The 26,241-nt window shown below is 40.3% G+C and overlaps 2 protein-coding genes across 2 annotated transcripts in view; both read left to right on the top strand.

Moving 5' to 3' along the window:
- The window catches only part of LOC131944999 (uncharacterized), a 70,084-nt gene extending 63,482 nt beyond the window's left edge, over positions 1-6,602 (top strand). The window contains exons 68-75 of the mRNA XM_059305929.1: positions 901-1,055; positions 2,183-2,295; positions 2,404-2,577; positions 3,429-3,509; positions 3,608-3,764; positions 4,376-4,588; positions 4,916-5,191; positions 6,220-6,602. Coding sequence (XP_059161912.1) covers positions 901-1,055; positions 2,183-2,295; positions 2,404-2,577; positions 3,429-3,509; positions 3,608-3,764; positions 4,376-4,588; positions 4,916-5,191; positions 6,220-6,419 — 1,369 coding nt within the window. The 3' untranslated portion in view covers positions 6,420-6,602. The remainder of the gene's footprint in view (positions 1-900; positions 1,056-2,182; positions 2,296-2,403; positions 2,578-3,428; positions 3,510-3,607; positions 3,765-4,375; positions 4,589-4,915; positions 5,192-6,219) is intronic.
- Positions 6,603-7,051: 449 nt separating this feature from the next.
- LOC131944987 (girdin) lies at positions 7,052-25,473 on the top strand. Its single transcript, XM_059305912.1, has 17 exons — positions 7,052-7,722; positions 10,308-10,400; positions 10,667-10,852; positions 11,835-11,959; positions 13,186-13,291; positions 13,810-13,901; positions 14,426-14,564; positions 15,556-15,639; positions 16,995-17,162; positions 17,829-18,017; positions 18,980-19,063; positions 19,424-19,504; positions 21,025-21,084; positions 22,939-23,070; positions 23,852-23,956; positions 24,391-24,465; positions 25,124-25,473. Exons 1-17 carry the CDS (start codon positions 7,630-7,632, stop codon positions 25,259-25,261), a joined length of 1,950 nt encoding a protein of 649 aa, XP_059161895.1. The 5' UTR covers positions 7,052-7,629; the 3' UTR covers positions 25,262-25,473.
- Positions 25,474-26,241: the final 768 nt, after the last annotated feature.

Here is a 26,241-nt window from a genome sequence, read left to right as displayed (position 1 = left end):
TTTACAGGTGAGTTAGTGTCTTTACAGGTGAGTTAGTGTCTTTACAGGTAAGTTAGTGTCTTTACAGGTGAGTTAGTGTCTTTACAGGTAAGTTAGTGTCTTTACAGGTAAGTTAGTGTCTTTACAGGTAAGTTAGTGTCTTTACAGGTGAGTTAGTGTCTGTACAGGTGAGTTAGTGTCTGTACAGGTGAGTTAGTGTCTGTACAGGTGAGTTAGTGTCTGTACAGGTAAGTTAGTGTCTTTACAGGTGAGTTAGTGTCTGTACAGGTGAGTTAGTGTCTGTACAGGTGAGTTAGTGTCTGTACAGGTGAGTTAGTGTCTGTACAGGTGAGTTAGTGTCTGTACAGGTAAGTTAGTGTCTTTACAGGTAAGTTAGTGTCTTTACAGGTAAGTTAGTGTCTGTACAGGTGAGTTAGTGTCTGTACAGGTGAGTTAGTGTCTGTACAGGTGAGTTAGTGTCTGTACAGGTGATGTACTGCCTGTATAAATTAGTCTCAATGTCTTATGGATGAATGCCAGTGACTTGATAGGTGAGTAATTTATTAATGTAGAGGTTAGTCTGTGTTCACACAGACCAGTTAGCCGGACGAAACAGGTGTCTCTATAACTGTCAAGTAACTTTTTACTCGTGTATAAATTAGCTTTTATAATTGAATTCTCATAACTGTAGAGATGATTTTGTAACGCAGTTCTAATGAGTTCATCCATATGTTTCATTTACTGCTCCACAGGCAAACGTTAATAGCTGCATATTCTTTTCCCATTGTTCTTCTTTCATATAACAGTTCGAAAAGTTATCTAACAGACATTCTATTTCTGAAGCTTTTTTTCTTTACCGTGAACAAGTTTAGGCCATTCATGTTTAAAATCTCCACTTTCCATTGCTGTAACCCCCTCCAGACAGAACGGCTTTATAGAAGGAACCCCAACCGACCCTAAGACTAGAGCTGGACCTCTCTATGAGAATGACGTCTACTACGGCCAGTTTCCTGATGCCTTTTCTTTTGGTGTGTCAGCAGTGGGGTTTGACGTACAAGGGGAGATCAACAACCACGGTATGTTGATACAACTGATACATCAGTAGTCTCAGTTGTATGTTGTACGACTGATACATCAGTAGTCTCAGTTGTATGTTGATAGAACTGATACATCAGTAGTCTCAGTTGTATGTTGATAGAACTGAAACATCAGTAGACTCAGTTGTATGTTGATAGAACTGATACATCAGTAGTCTCAGTTGTATGTTGATAGAACTGATACATTAGTAGCCTCAGTTGTATGATGATAGAACTGATACATCAGTAGACTCAGTTGTATGTTGTAAGACTGATACATCAGTAGCCTCAGTTGTATGGGTATGTTGATACAACTGATACATCAGTAGTCTCAGTTGTATGTTGATAGAACTGAAACACCAGTAGACTCAGTTGTATGTTGTAAGACTGAGACATCAGTAGATTCAGTTGTATGTTGTACGACTGATACATCAGTAGCCTCAGTTTTATGGGTATGTTGATAGAACTGATACATCAGTAGACTCAGTTGTATGTTGTACGACTGATACATCAGTAGCCTCAGTTGTATATTGTAAAACTTGACCTACAAGGTATGTGACATTCACACTTCCCGAAATCCGCTTACTTCAGCCCACACCCGTGAATTACAATCTTCTTGAACAAGTACATTTTCTTCTAAAATGTCAATTCGGTTTTTGTCTTTAAATGTTTAAAATATCAATAAACCTGTAAAATAATTAGACGCTTTTTAAAATAGACAACACTAGTGTCTATCTATTTACTTTTACTTGTACATTAGAAGTTTAAGTTAAGGTAGAGGCCAACGCTGTAGGTTTGGTTTACGCTAGCCGTGGTGTTAAGGTTATTAATTAAGCCCCTAAATAATTAATAGTCTGTACACAATTTTACACGAGGCCGAAACTATTAAGTGGGCTTCAGATGTGAGCGTGTGATAGGTTTCACTAACGCCTCTTTATAGGATTAAGTTTTAGTTGGGGGTTAATTTGATTGTTTAGTTTGTGTTTTCTGATTATCATTTGAATAAGTTGTCAACATGTTTAGGTGAGTTTTCATTTAGATTCAGACGAGGTGAACAAGTGACCAGACTAAAGGCTAGTGTGAACTTATTTTTAAAAGTTTGCTGAATTATATTATTTCTCCAACAGATCGTGGGACCAGTGTCGTGGATCTTCTCCTCAACACGACAAGTCTGGTGCCTTCAGTCTTGGACGTCAGTGCTCAGATCTCCAGGGATATAATGTCGCTCAGGAGTATTCAGGTAATGCCTGGTGTATCCAGGTAATGTCAGATGTATCCAGGTAATGTCAGGTGTATCCAACTAATGTCCCTCAAGAGTATTCTCACAGCCACTTTTACTTCCCTACAGGCCAACCACTTTTACTTCCCAATCACCTGGTCACGTGTCCTGCCAACCGGAAGTGCTGGAGGTGTAAGCCAGTCTGGCATCAACTATTACCACACGCTCATTGACCAGCTGCTGGACGCTGGTCTAGTGCCTGCTGTCGTCATCAACCAATGGGATTACCCGGCTCTCTTCCAGGTCAGTCCAGCTAAAATAAAACCACGACTGGGGTCAAGGTCAGTCTAGCTAAAATTAAACCACGACTGGGGTCAAGGCCAGCCCAGCTAAAATAAAACCACGACTGAGGTCAAGGTCAGTCTAGCTAAAATAAAACCACGACTGAGGTCAAGGTCAGTCTAGCTAAAATAAAACCACGACTGGGGGTCAAGGTCAATCTAGCTCAAATAAAACCACGACTGAGGTCAAGGGCAGTCCAGCTAAAATAAACCACGATTGGGGTCAAGGTCAGTCCAGCAAAAAACTTCCTCAGGCAGCTCAATGTCAGTCAAGCGAAACTATTAAATCACCGCTGAGGTCAAGGTCAGTCTAGCGATAATTCTTTTTGTGTTAAGTGCGAAAAACTTCAAATAATCAAGGTTTAATTATTAAAGTAAAAAAATAGCATTTATATATGCTTAAAATTACTCTTAAAATTAGTGCTTTAATATTATGTTAAAACACCATTTTCCCTTAAAATTAGTGCTTTGATATTATGTTTAAACACCATATATGTGAGTGAAGTCTATTCCAAACATCGACAAGAAAATCCAGGTTGACAATTCACCTAGTGACCAGAAGATTTGGTAAAATCAGCAATAACGCTATAATATCGGTACGGTCAGCTTGTTTCAAGGACTCGAGGTCCTCTGTGGTCTACGTGTAGACAGCCATAGCTGAATCAATGCTTTATTTATTGCTACTATAGTCAATCCCCAAAAAAATCATCTTGTTAGAAATATTACTTCAACACATTAGAGAAATATTCGATTGTCATCCAACTTTGCCAATCTATGAAGAATGTATTTTACCTCACAACTTAACATCCCCAGAAAACCGGCTGGTGGGAGCCTGCAATGGTCGATGAATATCTTTACCTAGCCCGGGTCTGTTTCGAACAGTTTGGGACGAAGGTAAATCAATAATTTAACATCGACCTTTTTTTCATTATCTTCACTAGATTACAACATCCAATTCGTGAAATTTTTATTTTAATATTTTTGTCCGACAGGTATTTTACTGGTCGACCTTTTCCCTGCCAGAAAACCTGCCGTCCCTGTTACCTGCGGGTCAGGAGCAGGACAGGTACAAGGTCTACAAAAACGTCTTGCTCGCTCACGCACGTGCATACAGGCTGTACGAGACGGAGTTTAAAGCTGAGCAAAAAGGTGATGGTCCTTTGGTATCACGACTGCTCACTTGAATGATACAGATATAAATAGACATTTTGTTTGTATATCCGTTTATACAAAAACGTTAGATTGTGTATCTATATATATATAATTCTCTACGTGGGGACCATGCGAGACACCAGCAAGACGTAAGCTCAACGGACCATATCGCTACCACCCCCACCAGTCTGGTGAGCTGTTGACAATAGTAGTTACGGCTATTAGGGACAGATAATTTAGTTTTTAAACGATTTGAAATTAAGGGGAGGTAATAACATGTTCTGCTTGACCTTTTCATTGTCGTCTGTAAACTGTCGTCACATACGGCTGCTTTGACGGTGGCGAAGGGGGGGGGGGTAGGAAGAGGATGAAAAGTGAGGGTGAGGATAATCGTCCTTTACTAGCTACTGATAGTGTTTTAAAGCAAAATACTTACAGTCACAGCATTGGTAGTGTCGAATTCACAAGTTATGAATTACTAAAAATAGGAATTAAACTCAATAGCGGCGTATGCTACGTCGCGGGTCAGCTCGTACAAGATGATCAGTTAGGTAGAAAAACAATTAAACGAATAAGACTGAGATCTTCTTTCATACCTGTACCCCCAGGATTTGTGGGCATCTCTCTGGCACCAATACTGGCCAGTCCAAACAATCCCAGAGACCCCAGCCACGCCCGGTCAGCCGAGCGGGTCACAGAGTACAGCTTTGGGCTTTTTGCTGACCCCATCTTTGGCAGCGGCGACTTTTCTGATGAGGTCAAAGTCACAGCTGGACAAGACTTGGTTCCATTGTCGGCGTCAGAACAAGAGCTTGTTCAAGGTGGGTTGTGTGGTCTAATATCTAAAGAAGTGGTTGTGTTGTCTAATTGTCTAATAAGGTGAGCTTCTGTTGTCTAATATTCAAGGTAGTCGTTTGCTGTTTGCACCAGAATGTTCAAACATTGCTTGTTGAAGTTCAACACAATTCTATAGCAATATAAATACACTCATTACATTAGTGGTAGAAAATCACATAAAAAATATTGTAATACGACTAATTTTAAAGATTTATACTCATCAATAAAATACACACATTTATAAAGTAAATCTCCATTCGATAAACGACATTCCTAACCTTAGGGTTGCCTTTTATTTTACTTTAACATAGGGAGCGCCGACTTCTTCGGACTCGATTACTACAATACAAAATCTGTGGGCAGAGATGCTAACGTTACAGAGGAAGGAGTACTCGCTCTGACCGATTACCCCAGCCCTAACAGATCGAATCCACAGGGACTGCGGGCTGTACTGGGCGCCATCAGACGACGGTACAACAACATCCAGGTCATGGTCACAGGAAATGGGGTCAAGGACGAGGCTGGGGATCTGAACGACAGTTTCAGGTCTGATTTCATACGTCAGCACGTGGACGAGGTACTCAAAGGTGAGTTGATGTTTCGTCTGACTAGTCAAGACGTATACTCGTCTTCAAGCTTGTCTTAGGTCGCAATGGTGGCCACTTAGTTTAGACCATTTTTTTATTGAGCGATTTCTTTCAAACTGTATGGATAAGCAACCAATATCTCCGCTGGCAATGCGAGAATAGCTAATTTTTAATCTAACTAAATTACTCTTCAAAAAATAAATTTTAATTTAACTATTTTCATTTACAAATGAGAAATGACTAGAGCTAATAGCTGACTCTCGATAAGTCAGGTGAGCTGGTGATCACCATTTATGTTTACAACTCGAGTGAGAAGCTCAGATTTTGAAGATAATTGTTGGTTAGTTATAATATATCTTAAACTACACATCCGTTTTTAAAGCAAGGTTTTTTGTCGTGGGCGGTGTCGACTTTATTAAAAACGAGTGGAATGGAAAATGTATTTATTTTATGGCGCCGACTTTTCTCCCCACAAATAGTTTTTGCCTTGGATTTTTGCAAAATCTCTCTGACAACAACGAAACAATGAATTTAGTCTTAGCTATTAAGAAAGAAAACTTCTTTTTTTTTTTTTTGGGGGGGGGGGGGGGGGGGCAAATTTAAGCTTGCCATTATAAAACTTACTGAAATAAATTTTTTAAAATTTTAAAGTTTAAAACGAACGTAGGCTACATTCACTTTTGTAACTTCAAAATATATATTAATTATTTTTCTACTTACTGATAGTCTACATTAACTTTTAGATTTTATAATCGTACCTTAAATTTGAGATTTTATAACATTATTCAGCTTACAGGACAAGACTTTACAGAAGTTTGTTTTTTAAATTTAACTTTATCAATTAGAAAATACATGATATATCACATTGGATTCGCCTAAAAACAAATTATGCTACCAAGTCATAAACGGATAACCTATGCAATGTTTTCTGAAGACTTAATTTTTACTCAGTTTTAATGAGGTAACATTAATCTTTAGGTAAGATGTTCGTCCAAATGTTAACCCATTAGCAACCACTTTTATTCCAGCCGTCCGTCTAGACGGAAGTGACGTCAAGGCCTACACCTATCGATCACTTACCGACAGTTTTGAGTGGACCGCTGGCTACAGGCCCAAGTTCGGCTTGTTCAAGGTCGACTTCAGCGACCCTGCACGGTCAAGGACGACGAGGAACTCTACTGCTACCTTTACTAAAATTGTGGCAGACCGTGGAATTTTGAGGGGTTGATAACATTTTATTGTACACTTCGATAAAAAGCAGCTAACAGTTGTGTTTCTATAATTAATGAAGTCTGATCATCATTATCTATTGTAATTTGAGTTTATATTTGTGTATGTAGTGGAAATTATATAGCCTTGATCATTATTTTTTTAAAATTACTCTGTTAACTCGTGCTAATTACACTTATAATTATTTAAAAAATATTCTAATTTGTTTTTATTTTGATTTATTGTATTTGAAAAACAAACAGCGTTATTTACAAATAAATGAAAACGGTCACGAATAGAAGAACAATACTATAAGATCTAGCAAGAAAGTTACGGCAGTAAGGACAGTTTCTGCTATTACAGAAATACATTTAGGGCTTAAACAATAAACTGATACTCTCGCTTGCAATTTCTCTAGTACAATGACTGACATTTTCCAGTGAGTAGAACAACATTGACTACCTTAAAAATCTGATTTTTAAATCAGACGAAATTATTTGGTTGAAACATTTACAATAAATAAGAGTTTAAACCTGTATTTTAAATAAGTAACAAGAAAAATTTACATTCACTGCAAGTCGGGAAGATCCTGAAAACATTTCGCGCCAGAGTACGCGTTCATTATGGGATGTGTAGCACTTCCTGTGAACACACCCAAGTCACTTTGCGGATTGTCATTATCCTGGCATCTCAGAACTGGCTTTGACATCACAACACTCCGGAGTTTGCGTTTAATTTCTTTCAAGCGTCAGCCTCAAACATCCAATGGTTTTCAAATTCCACCCCACAAACCTGAAAGTGACCGAAAATGTCACTTTTCAGTTTGGTTTTCTCTCAACACGCGCATGCTAGGTCAAGGGAGGGTTGTTCCTCTAGTTCAGCCAATGTTATGACTACCCTCGAATATTTTGAACCTGACTAGCTTCAGCAATAGGCTCGAAGCTAATGTAGAGGCCAAAATATTAAACACATTTAAAACTTAGATATTTAGAAGGTTGGCGTATTTTCTTTTTAGGTGTTAATTAAAATTTCGTGTAATTAACCTTCCAATAGTTAAAGTTGGGTATAATTTTAAACGCAATATAACATTGGCCATTCAAATAAACTCGTTTTTTGTGAAGTGTTTAAAAAAGTGAAATGTGTAGATTGCCTAGTTTCTGGGGGTAAGCGTTAAATATTTCAAAAATTGTAAACCCAATTTTGGAATACTTGTACAAACTACACACAAAATGGAGAGCTTAAGAGGGGAGTTAACCTCCCTCTACAAGAAACAGTTCATGAAGCTCGACGCCGCGGACTGCGCAGGCAAGGACACAACTAGGGTAAGATGGTGACATCCAGTGCTGGGACTTGTATGATAGATGTTGTCACAGGGTGCTGGGACTTGTATGATAGCCGTAGTCACAGGGTGCTGGGACTTGTATGATAGCCGTAGTCACAGGGTGCTGGGACTTGTATGATAGCCGTAGTCACAGGGTGCTGGGACTTGTATGATAGCCGTAGTCACAGGGTGCTGGGACTTGTATCATAGCCGTAGTCACAGGGTGCTGGGACTTGTATGATAGCCGTAGTCACAGGGTGCTGGGACTTGTATGATAGCCGTAGTCACAGGGTGCTGGGACTTGTATGATAGCCGTAGTCACAGGGTGCTGGGACTTGAATGATAGCCTTAGTCAATTGCTGGGACTTGTATGATAGCCGTAGTCACAGGGTGCTGGAAGGGTGCTGGGACTTGTATGATAGCCGTAGTTACAGGGTGCTGGGACTTGTAAGATAGCCGTAGTCACAGGGTGCTGGGACTTGTATGATAGCCGTAGTCACAGGGTGCTGGGACTTGTATGATAGCCGTAGTCACAGGGTGCTGGGACTTGTATGATAGCCGTAGTCACAGGGTGCTGGGACTTGTATGATAGCCGTAGTCACAGGGTGCTGGGACTTGTATGATAGCCGTAGTCACAGGGTGCTGGGACTTGTAAGATAGCCGTAGTCACAGGGTGCTGGGACTTGTATGATAGCCGTAGTCACAGGGTGCTGGGACTTGAATGATAGCCTTAGTCAATTGCTGGGACTTGTATGATAGCCGTAGTCACAGGGTGCTGGGACTTGTATGATAGCCGTAGTCACAGGGTGCTGGGACTTGTATGATAGCCGTAGTCACAGGGTGCTGGGACTTGTATGATAGCCGTAGTCACAGGGTGCTGGGACTTGAATGATAGCCTTAGTCAATTGCTGGGACTTGTATGATAGCCGTAGTCACAGGGTGCTGGGACTTGTATGATAGCCTTAGTCAATTGCTGGGACTTGTATGATAGCCGTAGTCACAGGGTGCTGGGACTTGTATGATAGCCGTAGTCAATTGCTGGGACTTGTATGATAGCCGTAGTCACAGGGTGCTGGGACTTGAATGATAGCCTTAGTCAATTGCTGGGACTTGTATGATAGCCGTAGTCACAGGGTGCTGGGACTTGTATGATAGCCTTAGTCAATTGCTGGGACTTGTATGATAGCCGTAGTCACAGGGTGCTGGGACTTGTATGATAGCCTTAGTCAATTGCTGGGACTTGTATGATAGCCGTAGTCACAGGGTGCTGGGACTTGTATGATAGCCTTAGTCAATTGCTGGGACTTGTATGATAGCCGTAGTCACAGGGTGCTGGGACTTGTATGATAGCCTTAGTCAATTGCTGGGACTTGTATGATAGCCGTAGTCACAGGGTGCTGGGACTTGTATGATAGCCGTAGTCACAGGGTGCTGGGACTTGTATGATAGCGTAGTTGATAGGGCTTTATGTACAGCAGATCGCCTTTTGGCGATCATGGAACTGTTTAGCGTTAGGGGAATGTGAGGGAGGTGTGGTCTAATTTATATGGGGAACTTGAATGTGGTGTTGTATGCTGTGCTGTGTGTGTGCGCTCGTAAACCAGTCTTATGTTTATCTGAACGTAACTATGAATCTTAACCTAAGTGATTTCACTACACATCAAAAGAAATTATAATAAAAGATAATGGTGTTAGCAGTTTCCATCTCTGTTGATTTATCTCTATTGTATATTTACAGAGCAGCATCAGCAGATGCTAAAATGCTGAGTAGCCAATTACGGTTAATTAAAATTTATTAAATTAATAATAGCATTAATTACACTACTGATAAATAATCAAAGTTTTATACATAGTTAGGTAGTACTGTTAGATAAGAGAAAGTTTTTTTTTTTTTTACATAAAAAGCGATTTCAGTCTAGATAGTAGAAAAAATTGTGTGACAAAAATGCTGAAAGATTGTCGATTCGTTAACATACGTCACAAGTTGTACATGTTTGTTATACTTGATGACATGTTTGTTATACTTGTTGACATGTTTGTTATACTTGTTGACATGTTTTGTCATACTTGTTGACATGTTTGTTATACTTGTTGACATGTTTTGTCATACTTGTTGACATGTTTGTTATACTTGTTGACATGTTTGTTATACTTGCTGACATGTTTGTTATACTTGTTGACATGTTTGTTATACTTGCTGACATGTTTGTTATACTTGTTGACATGTTTTGTCATACTTGTTGACATGTTTTGTCATACTTGTTGACATGTTTGTTATACTTGTTGACATGTTTGTCATACTTGTTGACATGTTTGTTATACTTGTTGACATGTCTGTTATACTTTTGACATGTTTGTTATACTTGTTGACATGTTTTGTCATACTTGTTGACATGTTTGTTATACTTGTTGACATGTTTTGTCATACTTGTTGACATGTTTGTTATACTTGTTGACATGTTTGTTATACTTGCTGACATGTTTGTTATACTTGTTGACATGTTTGTTATACTTGCTGACATGTTTGTTATACTTGTTGACATGTTTGTTATACTTGTTGACACCTGTGACCCGGTATTTGAACAGATGCGCATCCAACTACTGGAGGCGTACGTCAAGGACCTAAATGAGCAGAACGAGATGTTGATACAGATGGTGGAGGAGGTTACGCAAGCAAAGGTAACGCCCCTTCCGGTTCTTTCCAAACGTGTTTCCTACACGTCTAGGTTGTTTAGTTTCTAGGTCTATACATCTTTGCCTTAATTCGTTTAGCCAAGTGCTTGTTAATGAAAATAGTGACGTTATAAAAATGTTGTCCTTTCTAGGTAATATTTTAAAAACCACTCAAACGTTTGAATAATAAGTGGGTCAATTAGAATGAACAATTGATCTAGTGAAGGTAGTGTTATGTACAGAAGTTGTACCAGTTTCCCTCTATCCCACAGGAAGACCTGAATTACAGAGAGAGACAGAAGATTCAGCAGATTCAGAAGCTGAAGGAGTCCTACAACCAAGCATCAGAGGAACTGGACATAGAACGCGAGAACAACACGGCTTTTAATTGTGAAATTTCTGCCCTAAGAAACGAAATCTGCCGAGTCCAGAGACTCTACGAGGAGATACAGAAAGAGGTAACTTGAGTTTTTCCCTTCATTGTTGTCTACATTTTGTTCTATTCTTCGCGTCTGTATTTTTGTTATTTTCTTCATTTTGATAAACTTTTAGTTATATTCTTTACATGTCTAGAATTTAGTCATAAATCTTGAGTGAGTCTGTCTGTCTGTCTTACAGAACCGTATCTTGAGCGAGTCTGTCTGTCTGTCTGTCTACAGAACCGTATCTTGAGCGAGTCAGTCTGTCTGTCTGTCTTACAGAACCGTATCTTGAGTCTGTCTTACAGAACCGTATCTTGAGTCTGTCTGTTTGTCTGTCTGTCTTACAGAACCGTATCTTGAGTCTGTCTTACAGAACCGTATCTTGAGTCTGTCTGTCTGTCTGTCTTACAGAGCCGTATCTTGAGTCAGTCTGTCTGTCTGTCTGTCTGTCTGTCTTACAGAACCGTATCTTGAGTCTGTCTGTCTGTACGTCTGTCTGTCTGTCTGGTTACAGAACCGTATCTTGAGTCTGTCTGTCTGTCTTACAGAACCGTATCTTGAGTCTGTCTGTCTGTCTTACAGAACCGTATCTTGAGTGAGTCTGTCTGTACGTCTGTCTGTCTGTCTGTCTTACAGAACCGTATCTTGAGTGAGTCTGTCTGTCTGTATGTCTGTCTGTCTCTCTTACAGATCCTTATCTTGAGTCTGTCTGTCTGTCTGTCTGTCTTACAGAACCGTATCTTGAGTGAGTCTGTATGTCTGTCTGTCTGTCTGTCTGTCTTACAGAACCGTATCTTGAGTGAGTCTGTCTGTACGTCTGTCTGTCTGTCTGTCTTACAGAACCGTATCTTGAGTGAATCTGTCTGTCTGTCTGTCTGTATGTCTGTCTGTCTGTCTAACAGAACCGTATCTTGAGTGAGTCTGTCTGCCTGTCTGTCTGTCTGTATGTCTGTCTGTCTGTCTTACAGAACCGTATCTTGAGTGAGTCTGTCTGTATGTCTGTCTGTCTGTCTAACAGAACCGTATCTTGAGCGAGTCTGTGACGGAGCAGCAGTGTCTAATCAACAAGGCCCACACCAAGATCTGCCAGCTGGAGGAGCAACTCAAGTGCTGCTCGTGTGAGAATGAGCAGTACGAGAAACTGTAAGCAATTACATGCTTTTGGTAATAGAACATGTAAGCAATTACACGCCTTTTGGTACTATAATCTGTAAGCATTTATACGCGGTTTTTATATTAGAAAATGTAAGCAATTACACGCCTTTTATTCATAGAGCATGTAAGCAGTTACATGCCTTTTGTTTATAGAACATCTAAGCAATTGCACGCCTTTTAGTAATAGAACATGTAAGCAATTTCACGTGGTTTTTATTTTAGAACATGTACGCAATTACATATGTTTTCTAATAGAACACGTAAACGCTGAATTAGTACCACCAAATATGAGAACATGGGCTTGGTTAAAAGAAAACAGTATACAAATCAATACTTAAGGACAACTGCATACACTGTTAACACGAACAGATGTCTTGAACCCATCATTACATCGTACTGGTGTTTTAGACTAAACAAATTCCTGTCTTTAACCCATCACGTACTGGTGTTTGAGACTAAACAAGGGGTCGGCGTGGTCGAGTCGGTAAAGCTCATGGTTGCTAAACCGAAAAGTCTCGAGTTCGAACCCTCGGGCAGATGAGGCTCGTTAGCTGGGGACAACCACTCTTCTAGGAAAGACAACTCCAAAAATCAAAACAACTGCTGCCTTGTAGTTTGTTCTTGGTTGGACAAAGGCTATGGAAGTAAATTCAAAAAGAAAAGCAGGCTGAAATCAGAGTCAATGGTCTCAATGGCGCATAACCAGTTGACACGTAATCCTTAATTGTGATGGAAGCATGGTCGAGTCGGCAAAGCTCATGGTTGATAAATTCGAAAAAAAAGTCTCGAGTTCAAACCCACTTGCAGATAAGGCTGGATCCTTCCCAACACTAAAAATTAAGAACGAAGAAGAAGAAGAAGACTAAACACATTCCTGTCTTTAACCCACCATGTACTGGTGTTTTAGACTAAACAAATTCCTGTCTTTAACCCACCACGTACCGGTGTTTTAGACTAAACAAATTCCTGTCTTTAACCCACCACGTACCGGTGTTTTAGACTAAACAAATTCCTGTCTTTAACCCACCACTTACTGGTGTTTTAGACTAAACAAACTCCTGTCTTTAACCCACCGTGTACTGGTGTTTTAGACTAAACAAATTCCTGTCTTTAACCCACCGTGTACTGGTGTTTTAGACTAAACAAATTCCTGTCTTTAACCCACCATGTACTGGTGTTTTAGACTAAACAAACTCCTGTCTTTAACCCACCAGACTCCAGACCACGCGCACAGAATACGAGATCTGTAAAACCAACGTGAGAAATATGGAGTGCACGATTGAACACATGAAAGATGAACTGGGTCGATTGGAAGAAAAGGTATGGTACACCTGCACGAGAGGTTGGTCAATGGAAAAGCTTGTCTGATTCACAGATACTGGCTGGTTTATTGACTTGACGGGCACTTTCGTGGTGCGTATTGCAGGCAGTTTTAGGGTGACTATTGAAGGTACGTTTAGGGCGCCTATTGCATGCACTTTCATGGTGTCTATTGCAGGATATTCGAGGTTTTATTATTTTCTATTTGTATTTATCAGTGTGTGAGTTGTATGCTGAGAATATTGGTGGATGTCTTATACCATGTGCCCATGAGAGTATCGACGTGTCTTATGCCCTGTGCCCATGGTAGTATTGGTGCCCTGTACCCCAGTATTGAGAGGTGCCTTATGCCCTGTGCCCATGAGAGTATTGAGGTGTCTTATGTCCTGTGCCCATGAGAGTATTAAGATGTGCCTTATGCCCCTGTGAACATAAAAGTATTGAGGTGCCTTATGCCCTGTGCCCATGAGAGTATTGGTGCCCTGTGCCCCAGTATTGAGAGGTGCCTAATGTTTCAGGAAGAATGTTTAGAGAGAAACAACCAGCGACTCATGAGGGACTTGGAATGTGTCAACTCGGCCCTGGACCAGAAGTGTACGGACTGTTTGAAGTAGGTGGGGGTGGGGGTGGGGGGGGGGGGGTGGAGTACACGAACTGTTTGAAGTAGGTGGGGGGTGGGGGTGGGTGGTGGTGGTGGGTGGAGTAAACGGACTGTTTGAAGTAGGTGGGGGTGGGGGTGGGTGGAGTACACGGACTGTTTGAAGTAGGTGGGGGGGGGGGGGTGGTGGTGATGGTGGGTGGAGTACACGGACTGTTTGAAGTAGGTGGGGGTGGGGGTGGGTGGAGTACACGGACTGTTTGAAGTAGGTGGAGTCATAGGTAGTATAAGTGGGGGGTGGGGGGGGGTGAAGTTCACGGAGTGAAGTGGAGAGGGAAGTGGAGGAAGGTGTAGCACACTGTTTGAAGTAGGTGGGGACATTAGATAGAACTACTGGCGGCGGGTGGGATGCGTGTAAGCTGCTACTAATGAAGCCACTAACTGTGTGAAGTAGGTGGGGACATTAGAACTACTGGCGGGGTGGGATGTAGCTGCTACTAATGAAGCCACTAACTGTGTCCGGCTGTGTCCGGCAGCCTGGAGGCCCAGCTGAGTGACGTCACCAGAGAGCTGGAGAACACGGAGAAAAAACTCTGCAACTGTCACGAGGACGTCGAGGCGCTCAAGTGTAAGATGGGCTGCTGCATGGAGAAACTCAGGTGCACGGAGGAGAATGTGAGTCCTTCATGTGTGTTCAGGTGTGTGTCCAGGTGTGTGTCCAGGTGTGTGTCCAGGTGTGTGTCCAGGTGTGTGTCCAGGTGTGTATTGTCCAGGTGTGTATTGTCCAGGTGTGTATTGTCCAGGTGTGTATTGTCCAGGTGTGTATTGTCCAGGTGTGTATTGTCCAGGTGTGTATTGTCCAGGTGTGTATTGTCCAGGTGTGTATTGTCCAGGTGTGTATTGTCCAGGTGTGTATTGTCCAGGTGTGTATTGTCCAGGTGTGTATTGTCCAGGTGTGTATTGTCCAGGTGTGTATTGTCCAGGTGTGTATTGTCCAGGTGTGTATTGTCCAGGTGTGTATTGTCCAGGTGTGTATTGTCCAGGTGTGTATTGTCCAGGTGTGTATTGTCCAGGTGTGTATTGTCCAGGTGTGTATTGTCCAGGTGTGTATTGTCCAGGTGTGTATTGTCCAGGTGTGTATTGTCCAGGTGTGTATTGTCCAGGTGTGTATTGTCCAGGTGTGTGTCCAGGTGTGTGTCCAGGTGTGTGTCCAGGTGTGTATTGTCCAGGTGTGTACAACTGTTTGTCCAGGTGTGTGTCAAGGTGTGTGTCCGGGTGTGTGTCCGGGTGTGTGTCCAGGTGTGTGTCCAGGTGTGTGTCCAGGTGTGTGTCCAGGTGTGTGTCCAGGTGTGTGTCCAGGTGTGTATTGTCCAGGTGTGTACAACTGTTTGTCCAGGTGTGTGTCAAGGTGTGTGTCCAGGTGTGTCTCCAGGTGTGTGTCCAGGTGTGTGTCCAGGTGTGTACAAGTGTGTCCAGGTGTGTCCAGGTGTGTCCAGGTGTGTGTCCAGGTGTGTGTCCAGGTGTGTGTCCAGGTGTGTGTCCAGGTGTGTGTCCAGGTGTGTGTCCAGGTGTCTACAAGTGTGTGTCCAGGTGTGTGTCCAGGTGCGTATCCAGGTGTGTGTCCATTTAAAGTATCTGCCGTTACATCTGTTCCCCTCTCTACCAGCTAGCCAACGTGGAGGCTGAAAAAAGGGAGCTGGAGAACTGCTTCAAGCGTTACCAGGACTGTCATAGTTACACTGATACTGAGGTAAACAACTCGCATAGTTACACTGATACTGAGGTAAACATTGTAGGACTCGCATAGTTACACTGATACTGAGGTAAACATTGTAGCATAGTTACACTGATACTGAGGTAAACAACTCGCATAGTTACACTGAGGTAAACATTGGAGGACTCGCATAGTTACACTGAGGTAAACATTGTAGCATAGTTACACTGATACTGAGGTAAACAACTCGCATAATTACACTTATACTGAGGTAAAACTTGTAGGACTCACATAGTTACATTGAAACTGAGGTAAACATTGTATGACTCGCATAGTTACACTGAGGTAAACATTATAGGACTCGCATAGTTACACTTATACTGAGGTAAGCGACTCGCATAGTTACACTGAGGTAAACATTGTAGGACTCGCATAGTTACACTTATACTGAGGTAAGCGACTCGTATAGTTACACTGATACTGAGGTAAAGGACTCGCATAGTTACACTGAGGTAAACATTGTAGGACTCGCATAGTTACACTTATACTGAGGTAAACGACTCGCATAGTTACACTGATACTGAGGTAAACATTGTAGCATAGTTACACTTATACTGAGGTAAACCTTGTAGGACTCGCATAGTTACACTTATACCGAGGTTAACGACTCGCATAGTTACACTTATACTGAGGTAAACAACTCGCATAATTACACTGATACTGAGGTAAACAACTCGCATAATTACACTGATACTGAGGTAAGCGACTCGCATAGTTACACTGATACTGAGGTAAACGACTCGCATAGTTACACTTACACTGAGGTAAACCTTGTAGGACTCGTAGTTACATCAGCATACAACATCATCATACAACGGCACAACATCGTGTCTCACCCACCACTTCATCCATTAACTTGTATGCAACACAGAGCGCATTCTCTTTAATTCTTAAGGCTTTCCTTTTTCACGCATGGTCCATTCTTTTATTGGTCTGTCCCATGTTAACTTGATGCATCTCTATCCCCCCCCCCCCCAACCGTCCGCATCTCCTCGAACACTATCCATCACGTGACACCACACTTCAAGTGACACCACCCATCACGTGACACCAACTATCACGTGACACCACCCATCACGTGACACCACCCATCACTTGACACCACCCATCACGTGCCATCACCCATCACGTGCCATCACCCATCACGTGCCACCACCCACCACGTGACACCACCCACCACGTGACACTACCCATCTTGTGCCACCACCCACCACGTGACACCACCCACCACGTGACACCACCCACCACGTGACACTACCCATCACGTGACAGCACCCACCACGTGACACCACCCATCACGTGACATGACCACGCCCCTTCTCCCCCTCCAGTACAACTGTCTGGAAGATGACTTAGCCAACACCTGTGCGAAGCTCAAAGACTGCAAGTGTGCCTTCGAGGAGAAGTGTCAACACGTCACCGACTTGAACAACGAACTTTGCTATACCAAGGAGGATTTGGCTGAGACGGAGGAGAAACTTCGTTGTGCCAACAATGAGGTTAGTAAGTCATACAGCTTCGGGCTTTATACGTGAAGGCATCAACGTGTCCCTAACCTGTATTTAGGTCCGAACACCCCCGTCCTCACGGTCAAGCTGGATACTAGGTGTTAGTACAGGGTGCCCCGCGCCTGGTGGGCGGGGAAGATAAGCCTGGTGAGAACCTACGGATGAAACGCGACCAACGTGTAGTGATCAAACCGACATCTTCAAAAACCAGTTGAAAAAACAATTTAGCCAAAAAGTTAGCAAAAATGTGTAAATCTTGAAGTTATGTGTTCTTGATGTTTCTTCTTATCGTTTATTTGTATAGCTGTGGACGGATTGCGAATCTGTACAAACATAACAACACACTATGACATCTATGTTCTCTTTTAGGTCAGATTGGTTGAATCAACATTCAGTAACAAATAGGAGTTTTTATTATACTTAGGCATATATATATATATATATATATATATATATATATATATATATATATATATATATATATATATATATATATATATATATATATAAACTTAACTTTATTTCAATGTATGGAAATTGGTGCTTTGGAAAAAAATTCCTTTATCCAAACTATAAAGAGATTATTTAAATGAGCACTGATCGTGTTGTTCTATCAAACCGTTTTTGACTATGGTAAATGCTGAGATGTTGATGTAGATCTGCGGTCTTAAAATGCGGATAAGCGACATGGAGCACGAAATCTGCAACCTGAAAGACGAGAACTTCATGTTGAACGACGACCTACGTCAAGCCCACGCCAGGATCAACGTGTTGGAGAACAACAACCAGTGTTTGGAGAACGAGTGCAAGACAAACTGTCAGGCACTGGCTGAGCGGGAGGCAGAGGTAACAGCGGCAGGGAGGCAACTCTCGTGTCATTACATCTGTGTTTCTAGCATTACATCGGTGTTTCTAGCATTAAATCTTTGTTTCTAGCATTACATCTGTGTTTCTAGCATTACATCTGTGTTTCTAGTATTACATCTGTGTTTCTAGCGTTACATCTGTGTTTCTAGCATTACATCTGTGTTTCTAGCGTTACATCTGTGTTTCTAGCGTTACATCTGTGTTTCTAGCGTTACATCTGTGTTTCTAGCATTGCATCTGTGTTTCTAGCATTACATCTGTGTTTCTAGCATTACATCTGTGTTTCTAGCATTACATCTGTGTTTCTAGCATTACATCTGTGTTTCTAGCATTACATCTTTGTTTCTAACATTACTTCTTTGTTTCTAGCATTACATCTGTGTTTCTAGCATTACATCTTTGTTTCTAGCATTGCATCTGTGTTTCTAGCATTACATCATTGTTTCTAGCATTACATCATTGTTTCTAGCATTACATCTTTGTTTCTAGCATTACATCTGTGTTTCTAGCATTACATCTGTGTTTCTAGCATTACATCTTTGTTTCTAGCGTTAAATCTGTGTTTCTAGCATTACATCTTTGTTTCTAGCATTACATCTTTGTTTCTAGCATTACATCTGTGTTTCTAGCATTACATCTTTGTTTCTAGCATTACATCTTTGTTTCTAGCATTACATCATTGTTTCTAGCATTACATCTTTGTTTCTAGCATTACCTTCTCATTGTAGTCACATGTAGATGTACATAGCTAGCTAGCCATTACAATTGTTGACGATGTCGCTATATCAGTTCAACGCCGGTGAAATTTATAGGCATTTTTTTTAAGTAGGCTAGTTTAATATTTATGAATTTAAAATCCAACATGTTGAATTTTTTTTTTGAGTCTAGATATATTTTAAGATTTTGTACCATTATTAATGTTGTGGTTGATCTATTTATAGGTCAACGCGCTAAAAGCTGACCTCCGTGACGCCACGTCTGAAATTTATCAACTCAAAGCCATGAATCAAAATTGTGAGCGAGAGGTAAATTATGTCAACATCACGAACTGGCTACAAATTGGCCTTGCAGACGGCTGTCAAACTTGTGCTCAACTATTGAGGCCAATTTATCAAATTTTACATCGATAAGATCGAAATATGAGAGAAAATTATTGTTAAAAAAGTTCAAGGGCATAATTTAATTTTAATTCAACTCTTTTCTTATTTCAACACACACACAAATGTGTGTGTAAAAAAAAATATTAAGAAAAAAATATTTCACAACAAACCAAAAGGGAAACAACTTCAAACCCCAATATGCATCTATTTAAAAACACAGTTAACTCCCTTTGAACACTTACAAAAGCAGCAATGTTGGTTTTTAAAGCGTATTTTTTTTTTAAGGTGAATCAACTAACACTGGACAACGAGAAACTCAAGTCCGATCTGTGTGAGGCATGCACTATGTATAACACGTTAGCTAAGGTAGGGCATAACTGAGGCTTCCCCCTCCAATCCATTCCACCCTCAGACATGCAAAATCTGCAACAGCTTAGATAAAGTAGAATTCTAACTACAGCCTCTCCATATCCACCCAATTTTCTTTATAAATCCTATCATGGTATCCCCCCCCCCCCCCCGTTTAATGCTGTAAACCTTATCTTGGTATAATGTTTAATGATGTAAACCTTGTCTTGGTATACTCCCCCCCCCCCCCTAACCGTTTAGTGATGTAAACCTTGTCTTGGTATACTCCCCCCCCCCCCCCTAACCGTTTAATGCTGTAAATCTTATCTTGGTATACTCCCCCCCCCTAACCGTTTAATGATGTAAACCTTATCTTGGTATACTCCCCCCCCCCCCTAACCGTTTAATGCTATAAATCTTATCTTGGTATACTTCCCCCCCCCCCCTAACCGTTTAATGATGTAAACCTTATCTTGGTATAATGTTTAATACTGTAAACCTTATCTTGGTATAATGTTTAATGATGTAAACCTTATCTTGGTATAATGTTTAATACTGTAAACCTTATCTTGGTATAATGTTTAATGAAGTAAACCTTATCTTGGTATAATGTTTAATGATGTAAACCTTATCTTGGTATAATGTTTAATGATGTAAACCTTATCTTGGTATACCCCCCCCCCCCCCCGTTTAATACTGTAAATCTTATCTTGGTATAATGTTTAATGATGTAAACCTTATCTTGGTATACCCCCCCCCCCTAACCGTTTAATGATGTAAATCTTATCTTGGTATACTCCCCCCCCCCCCCGAACCGTTTAATGATGTAAATCTTATCTTGGTATACCCCCTCCCCATTTAATACTGTAAACCTTATCTTGGTATAATGTTTAATACTGTAAACCCTATCTTGGTATAATGTTTAATGATGTAAACCTTATCTTGGTATAATGTTTAATGATGTAAACCTTATCTTGGTATAATGTTTAATACAGTAAACCTTATCTTGGTATAATGTTTAATGCTGTAAACCATGTCTTGATATACCCCCCCCCCCCTACCGTTTAATGATGTAAACCTTATCTTGGTATAATGTTTAATACGGTAAACCTTATCTTGGTATAATGTTTAATGATGTAAACCTTATCTTGGTATAATGTTTAATGATGTAAACCTTATCTTGGTATAATGTTTAATGCTGTAAACCATGTCTTGATATACCCCCCCCTACCGTTTAATGATGTAAACCTTATCTTGGTATAATGTTTAATACGGTAAACCTTATCTTGGTATAATGTTTAATGATGTAAACCTTATCTTGGTATAATGTTTAATGATGTAAACCTTATCTTGGTATAATGTTTAATGATGTAAACCTTATCTTGGTATAATGTTTAATGCTGTAAACCATGTCTTGGTATACCCCCCCCCCCCATTTAATACAGTAAACCTTATCTTGGTATAATGTTTAATGCTGTAAACCATGTCTTGGTATACCCCCCCCCCCCCATTTAATGCTGTAAACCTTGTCTTGGCAGCGTGCTGAATGTCTGGAACGAGAAGTTTCTGTTTCACAGAAGAGAAATCAAGAACTTGAGGTAAAGTCAAGGCCAAGTTAGTGCTCACAATGTACACGCATGTTGCGCTTACATTTTTTTTTACATGAGACGAAGAAGTGGGTGGGGACAGAGGCGCCGACCTTAGGGGGCGTCAAAATGGGTTTGAAAAATTAATTGAAAGGTTGATGGGGGGTGCAAATCGAAAGTTTGAGAGGGGGGTGCAAATCGAAATATTGAGGGGGGGGGGTGTAAATAGAAAGTTTGAGGGGGTTGTAAATAGAAAGTTTGAGGGGGGGGGGGTGCAAATCGAAAGCTTGAGGGGGGGGGGGAGGTGCAAATCAAAAGTTTGTCCCCGGGTGCCGGGAAGGGTCGCTACGCCTCTGGGTGGGGAATGTTAACAGTCCTCGTACTAATGTACCATTGTTTGTGTAGTGAGTGATCTCAACTGCCAATAACTGTTGAAGTAATACGCCTATTGTCATGTATGCTTTAATCTGCCAATAATTGTTGTACTAATGCCCCTATCGTCATTTACAGAGTGATCTGCCAACTATAGCTGTACTAATGCCCCTATTAACATGTACAGTGTATTGTTGTACTAATGCCCTTATTATCATGTACAGTGTATTGTTGTACTAATGCCCTTATCGCCATGTACAGTGTGATCAGTCAACTATTGTTATACTACTGCCCCTATCGCCATGTACAGAGTATTGTTGTACTAATGCCCCTACTGTCATACACAGTGTATTGTTGTACTATTGCCCCTATCGCCATGTACAGTGTATTGTTGTACTAATGCCCCTACTGTCATACACGGTGTATTGTTGTACTAATGCCCCTACTGTCATACACAGTGTATTGTTGTACTAATGCCCCTACTGTCATACACAGTGTATTGTTGTACTAATGCCCCTACTGTCATACACAGTGTATTGTTGTACTAATACCCCTATCGCCATGTACAGTGTATTGTTGTACTAATGCCCCTACTGTCATACACAGTGTATTGTTGTACTAATGCCCCTATCGCCATGTACAGTGTATTGTTGTACTAATGCCCCTGCTGTCTTACACAGTGTATTGTTGTACTAATGCCCCTACTGTCATACACAGTGTATTGTTGTACTAATACCCCTATCGCCATGTACAGTGTATTGTTGTACTAATGCCCCTACTGTCATACACAGTGTACTGTTGTACTAATACCCCTATCGCCATGTACAGTGTATTGTTGTACTAATGCCCCTGCTGTCATACACAGTGTGTTGTTGTACTAATGCCCCTGCTGTCATACACAGTGTATTGTTGTACTAATGCCCCTACTGTCATACACAGTGTATTGTTGTACTAATGCCCCTGCTGTCATACACAGTGTATTGTTGTACTAATGCCCCTGCTGTCATACACAGTGTATTGTTATACTAATGCCCCTGCTGTCATACACAGTGTATTGTTGTACTAATGCCCCTACTGTCATACACAGTGTATTGTTGTACTAATGCCCCTGCTATCATACACAGTGTATTGTTGTACTAATGCCCCTGCTGTCATACACAGTGTATTGTTGTACTAATGCCCCTACTGTCATACACAGTGTATTGTTGTACTAATACCCCTATCGCCATGTACAGTGTATTGTTGTACTAATGCCCCTACTGTCATACACAGTGTATTGTTGTACTAATACCCCTATCGCCATGTACAGTGTATTGTTGTACTAATGCTCCTACTGTCATACACAGTGTATTGTTGTACTAATGCCCCTATCGCCATGTACAGTGTATTGTTGAACTGATGCCCCTGCTGTCATACACAGTGTATTGTTGTACTAATGCCCCTGCTGTCATACACAGTGTATTGTTGTACTAATGCCCCTACTGTCATACACAGTGTGATCTCAAAGATTTGAACAATCAACTGGAACAAGTGTGCGGCGACAAATCCTATTGCCTACAGCAAGTCAACAAACTAGAGGTCGACCTGAACGCGGCTTGTAACGAAATTCGTGACTTAAACAACCAGGTAACTTTGGGCCTGCAATTTTCAAAAATAAACTGTGGTTTTTGTTACGTTAAGCTTGCTTTAAATCACCTGTTTATATTGGAAAATAACATATTATGGTGTGGTTTTTTTTAGAAGGCTTACATCCTTCATTGTTAATGGTAGGTTTTAAACATACAAAGAGCCTAACAATATTGCTTTTGATTCAAGAGGCACATCCATTAATGACGTCACTAATTCAAGAGAGAAGTGCTGACTATTTGTTGACAATTTGCAATAATAAATTTTATATTCCTGATAAATTAAAATGACGAAAAAAGTTATTTAAAAATAATTAGACAACATTTGTTCTTTTAAATCCTACACACCAACAGTAGTTAAAAATGTTTTGGATTATGAAAACTCATTAAAAACATCAATTTGCTTAATGAAATTATAATTTTGGTGTTATAAATAGTAGTTCTATCATCTCTAGTTGGAAAAGTTGTTTCTTCCAGACTTTTTTCTCGGGGGGGGGGGGGGGCACTTGAAATTTTCGGGGGGGGGGGGGGGGCGGTAGACTTTCTTCTGGGGGGGGCGGACACTGTTAAAAGTATATTATATTTTCTATATAAATTATATAAATTTCATTTCGTTCGGGGGGGGGGGGGGGGCGGTAAAAGAGAAGAGATGCCTGGAAGAAACTCTGGTTACTAGTTAATCTATTAACTAGCTACATACAGATTCATTATCGTTTTTTAATATTATTTTAGTCGCTACATTTAAATACAACGTCGTCATTTATCTCCTTGTTTGACCCTAGGTTGATGAATATAAAAACCGTTTGTGTAGAAAAGAAGACGACTACAGAGATTGTGAGACAGAACTTAGGAACTTGGACTGTCAGAATCAGAAACTAGAATGCAAGGTAATTAGACATGTTAAGATTGGCTAAGATAATCTTACTTACAAATATGAGACTCGTTTAGCTTAGCTAGAATAATCTGACTGCAAATATGACTCGTTTAGCTTAGCTAGAATAATCTGACTGCCAATATGACTCGTTTAGCTTAGCTAGAATAATCTGACTGCAAATACGACTCGTTTAGCTTAACTAGGAAAATTCCCATTGACTTCATAATTATTTTTTTTTACTTTTCTAACAAGCGTTTGTGTCAATGTTCATTGAAATGTTACATGTATTAGCAGCAACTAGAATGTATTTCTCATCATGCCTCCCACTCTGTCAGCTCCCAAACACACATGACAAACTGCTGCAGTGTTGTGTTCTGTTAGTTCTTTTACATCAGGTATCAGTTTTGGTGCCAGTTGATTTTCTAAAACTTATTCTCTATACATCAGCTCAAAGAACTTGAAGAACATAATTGCTGTTTGAAGGACCACATTCAAAATGTTCAACAAAGTGCTGCATTAGAGGTGCTTTTCATTTCATGTCTAAGAATATCCATATATATATATATACATATATATATATATATATATATATATATATATATATATATATATATATATATATATATATATATATATATATATATATATATATATATATATATATATATATATGCCTAAGTATAATAAAAACTACTATTTGTTACTGAATGTTGATTCAACCAATCTGAACTAAAAGAGAACATAGATGTCATAGCGTGTTGTTATGTTTGTACAGATTCGCAATCCGTCCACAGCTATACAAATAAACGATAAGAAGAAACATCAAGAACATATAACTTCAAGATTTACACATGTTTCCTAACTTTTTGGCTAAATTTTTTTTTCTTGTTTAAACGTACCCATAACCACATTGTTTCCATACGATTAGTTTAAGGTTGCGCTGTTTTACTTTTCAGATCAGGGTAATTCAGTGTTTCTTCCAGACTTTTTTCTCCGGAAGGGGGGGGGGGGGGCACTTAAAATTTACGGGGGGGGGGGGGGGGGGGGGCGGACTAAAATTTTCGGGGGGGGAGGGGGGGGGGAACTGTTAAAAGTATATATTTTCTATATAAATTCCATTTGATTCGGGGGCGGGGGGCGGTAGACTTTAGTCTAAATTAGATTCGTCATCCACTTGCAGGACTCGCGGTACCAACAAGAGCTCCGCAGGTTAAAGGGTGAGCTGGAACAAGAATGTCGTTGTCGTCGCGACCTGGAGTACCAGATAGCAAGCAAGGACCAGCTGATCAACTCACTCCGCTATAAGTGTGGATGCTAACTCACCAGTCCAACCAATGTCCTATTCTCTGTGCACACAGCGACACAGAGATGAAAAAAAAATAACTACCCAAGCCAACAAGCTTAATAAAGTCTTAAAATAATAAACCTATAAAGAGAAAAAATACAAGAAATAAAATATGTTTTTGAAGACAGTAGAGATTCGCCAGGATTTTGAACAAAGTGGCTATTAATTTTTATTAAACGTATAATTTAAATTAAAATATGATTTTTATTTGTGTTTGAAAAAAGAGAAATTGTGTTTCTAAAAATGTTCAAAGACCAAACATTTCATTTGTCGTTTGATTTAATTTAATTTTTTTTTTTTTATGTTTCAATGTAAATCTACGTCCCAACACAGCCGAGAAACATTCTGTAGGTATATTTAAATAACGAACTTATTTTTTTCGTTGAAAACCGCTCGTTTTGCGAGACAAAACAAAAAGGCGAAAAGTTCTTTGAATATGCTGATTTATGATAAAATGATACAATTTTTTTTAAAGAAATCAGTTTGAGTTATTGAGCATATTACATCTCCCGGGTACCGAAAATCGCTGAAAAGTTTATAGGAACCTACGTATATAATTTAATAGTATTTAAATCAGTATTTTAGAAACAGAAATAGAGTAGAACCTAAGTAGCACTTAGTATATTTGAAAATATTTTAAAAAATTAATAAGTAAGAACCCAAGAAAAAGATTTAATAGGTCTATGTGGGGGTCATCCATAAATGACGTCACGCCTTTTTGGACGATTTTTACCCCCCTCCCCTCCGTCACACATCGTCACAAAAAGCCAGACCCCCTCCCCATAAAATGACGTCACATCAGTCTTCGTTTTCTAACATTGCTTTTTTATAATGCCGAAAGTGTGACGTCGCACGATCTGAACCCCCCCCCCCCTCCCCCTCATCACACACCGTCACAAAATTACGGACCCCCCTCTCCCTACGAGTCATTTATGGACGACCCCTGTAAGCTA

Source organism: Physella acuta, unplaced genomic scaffold (assembly GCF_028476545.2).
Source record: "Physella acuta isolate Inbredline_101_S28 unplaced genomic scaffold, ASM2847654v3 ptg000518l, whole genome shotgun sequence".
Taxonomy (NCBI): domain Eukaryota; kingdom Metazoa; phylum Mollusca; class Gastropoda; family Physidae; genus Physella; species Physella acuta.
The sequence above is the reverse complement of the archived record's forward strand: the minus strand, read 5'-3'. Positions and strand labels throughout refer to the sequence as shown.

Excerpts from the sequence above, each read along its gene's own strand:
- LOC131944987 (XM_059305912.1), top strand. The coding sequence starts at position 7,630 with ATGGAGAGCTTAAGAGGGGAGTTAACCTCCCTCTACAAGAAACAGTTC. Across the intron at positions 7,723-10,307 it reads CAGGCAAGGACACAACTAGG|ATGCGCATCCAACTACTGGA; the intron begins GTAAGATGGTGA and ends GTATTTGAACAG. Across the intron at positions 13,292-13,809 it reads TGGGTCGATTGGAAGAAAAG|GAAGAATGTTTAGAGAGAAA; the intron begins GTATGGTACACC and ends CTAATGTTTCAG.